At 37.1% G+C, this 2,604-nt stretch overlaps 1 protein-coding gene across 1 annotated transcript; it reads right to left on the bottom strand.

The window, feature by feature from the left end:
• Nucleotides 1-1,305: 1,305 nt before the first annotated feature.
• On the bottom strand, nt 1,306-2,238 carry LOC132662315 (olfactory receptor 8B3-like). The gene has a single exon (XM_060607798.2). The coding sequence runs from the start codon at nt 2,236-2,238 to the stop codon at nt 1,306-1,308; it is 933 nt and encodes a 310-aa protein (XP_060463781.2).
• Nucleotides 2,239-2,604: the final 366 nt, after the last annotated feature.

Genomic DNA, 2,604 nt, shown 5'->3' with positions numbered 1-2,604 from the left:
TATAAATTCAGAATGAAATATGGTTTCTAAAATTTTATTGTCCATTCCCTACTGAGGGACCTCTGATTTATTGGCCATATATCTCTTTGGGCCATAGAATAATGGCATATTCCTGGAAAATCTTTCTTCCTGTGTCTTGTTTGAATTAGAAGACTCTGAAAACATTTCACATTTTTCTTTTCTTGCAAAAATGTCAGCATTCAAAATAGAAAAGTTTTCTCATATTTCATGTTTACTAAAATAAAAATAAAGTGAATTAGAAAGTATACTAGAAAAAGTAGTTGACTTGAAATCAAGTAGCTAATAGTCTATTCTAGACTTCTCTATGAAGAAGCTGTGTGACTTTAATTAAGCATTAACCCCAATAAATATTAACAATCTATTATGTGTGACTTTGAGTGGTAAAAATGAAATCTCTGCTAAAAGAAGTTTAATGTGTAGGGTTTGCAGCTGCAAAGTGGAGTAAAATTGATAGTTCTTATGGAATCTTTTATAATTGTGAAACATTGGCATTTGAAGGAGTCATAATCCTGCCCACAGTACAATGGAAAGAAAGGAATAGAGACAGATTGCCTAGTTCATGGTTCTAACTGCACATTACAAGTGTCAGTTAAGAAACCCCCCAATGCACAAGGTAACACTTGTGTTATTTTATTGATTATTTGTTAAATCATTCATCTTTTTCCAGGAAAAAAGTCCATTAATGACATTTTAAAAAACAGATAAATATGTTTCTTTCTTTTTCTTTTTTTTTTTTTTTTTTGATGCTCTGATGGTAGTTGCCACATTATTTTATTTGTTGCTTCCAATAGACCTGTGAAAAAGATACTATTATTCTCCTTTTCTACATCAAGTCTTTTACTTTTGGTGAGCAGCATATTAACCCATGAAGTTTTAAAACATGCATATATATCCTGTTTTCCATTTCATAAGCTCTGGATTTGAGACTCAGTATCTCCATCTTTTTTTAAGTTCAACAAGTGATTCTGAAGTATAATTAGGCTTAAAATATCCTTCCATATATAAACAAGAGAAGCTATTAGAGGTTAAATAATCTAATCTTAGAATATGTTTCTTAATGTTATTCTTAAATAGGAAAAATGAGGAAAAGGAGCAAAAGTTGTAAAAATGGTAATCAAAGGAATCAGATCAAACCCCCAAAAAAAACAGAAACAGATTGAGAGAAGACTCATATTTCCTTCACCACAGTGAGAAACAGGATAGGAAGACTTCCACTAAAAATACTATAAATAAACACACGCAATATCCCTACCCTATGACCACTTGCACAGACACTGTTTCTGATCAAAACACTCTCCTACCGAGGGTTCTTCTCAGAGCAATTTTAACATCTTTGTTCCTCAAACTATAGATTAAGGGGTTCATCATGGGAACCACATTGGTATAAAAGACAGAAGAGATTTTCCCCTCATCCATAGACCCAACAGAAGATGGTTTAAGATACATAATTGCACCTGACCCAAAGAACAAGGAAATAGCAATTATGTGGGAACTGCAGGTGCTGAACGCTTTGGACCTGCCCTCAGTGGAACTGATGCGGAGGATGCTGGAGAGGATGCAACCATAAGACACAAAGATAGTGACACTGGGCACAATGATGTTGATGCCCACCACGATGAAAACCACCAGCTCATTCACGTAGGTGCTTGTGCAGGAAAGCTGGAGCACGGGGAGGATGTCACACAAATAATGGTTGATGGTGTTTGCATCACAGAAGGTCAGTCTCAGCATGCATCCTGTGTGGGCCATAGCACCCGAAAATGCCATCAAATATGAACCAAGCATAAGGCTGGAACACACTTTAGGGGACATGACAACATTATACAAAAGTGGGTTACAGATGGCCACATAGCGATCATAGGCCATTGATGTCAGCGCATAACATTCAGAAATTACAAAAAAACAGAAAAAGTAAAGCTGGGTCATGCATCCCATATAAGAGATAATATTTTTCTTTGATAGGAAATTCATCAGCATTTTTGGTGTAAATACTGAAGAATAGCAGAGGTCTATGAAGGACAAATTGAAAAGGAAAAAGTACATGGGGGTGTGTAGATATGAATTCAGCCCAATTAAAATGATCAAGCCCATATTTCCCAACACAGTGACCACATACATGACTAGAAATAGGCAGAACAGGGGAAGCTGGAGTTCTGATAGGTCTGTTAATCCCACCAGAATGAATTCAGTCACAGAAGAGGCATTTCCAGGAGTCATTCTTTTCTAAGGGGATCTGTGGACACACAAGAAAACTCAGAAAAACTCAGCTCTTCCTGCAATATCTCATCCCACAAGAGAGTGTGTACACTGGGAATGTCTAAGACTAGCCCAACCCGGACCCATTGAATCTGCCTTTTCCATCAACATGAGACTAAGTGACAGGGACTTTCCCTTACTAGAGTCTTAAAAAGCTAAATGTAGCAAAGTGCATCACAAACTTTGCCTTAAGAGGGAAAGCCAGTGCTGCCACATGCCAAAGTGACTGCTGGAAAACCAAGGTGAGTAAGAAGAAGCATGGCCCACGACAGAATCATCCTTCTCCCATCTCACTATTTCTTCATTCACTTGAACCTTCTCATCACC

Source organism: Panthera onca, chromosome D1 (genome assembly GCF_046562875.1).
Source record: "Panthera onca isolate mPanOnc1 chromosome D1, mPanOnc1 haplotype 2, whole genome shotgun sequence".
NCBI lineage: Eukaryota > Metazoa > Chordata > Mammalia > Carnivora > Felidae > Panthera > Panthera onca.
Note: the sequence above shows the minus strand (reverse complement) of the source record. Positions and strands in the feature narration are given on the sequence as shown.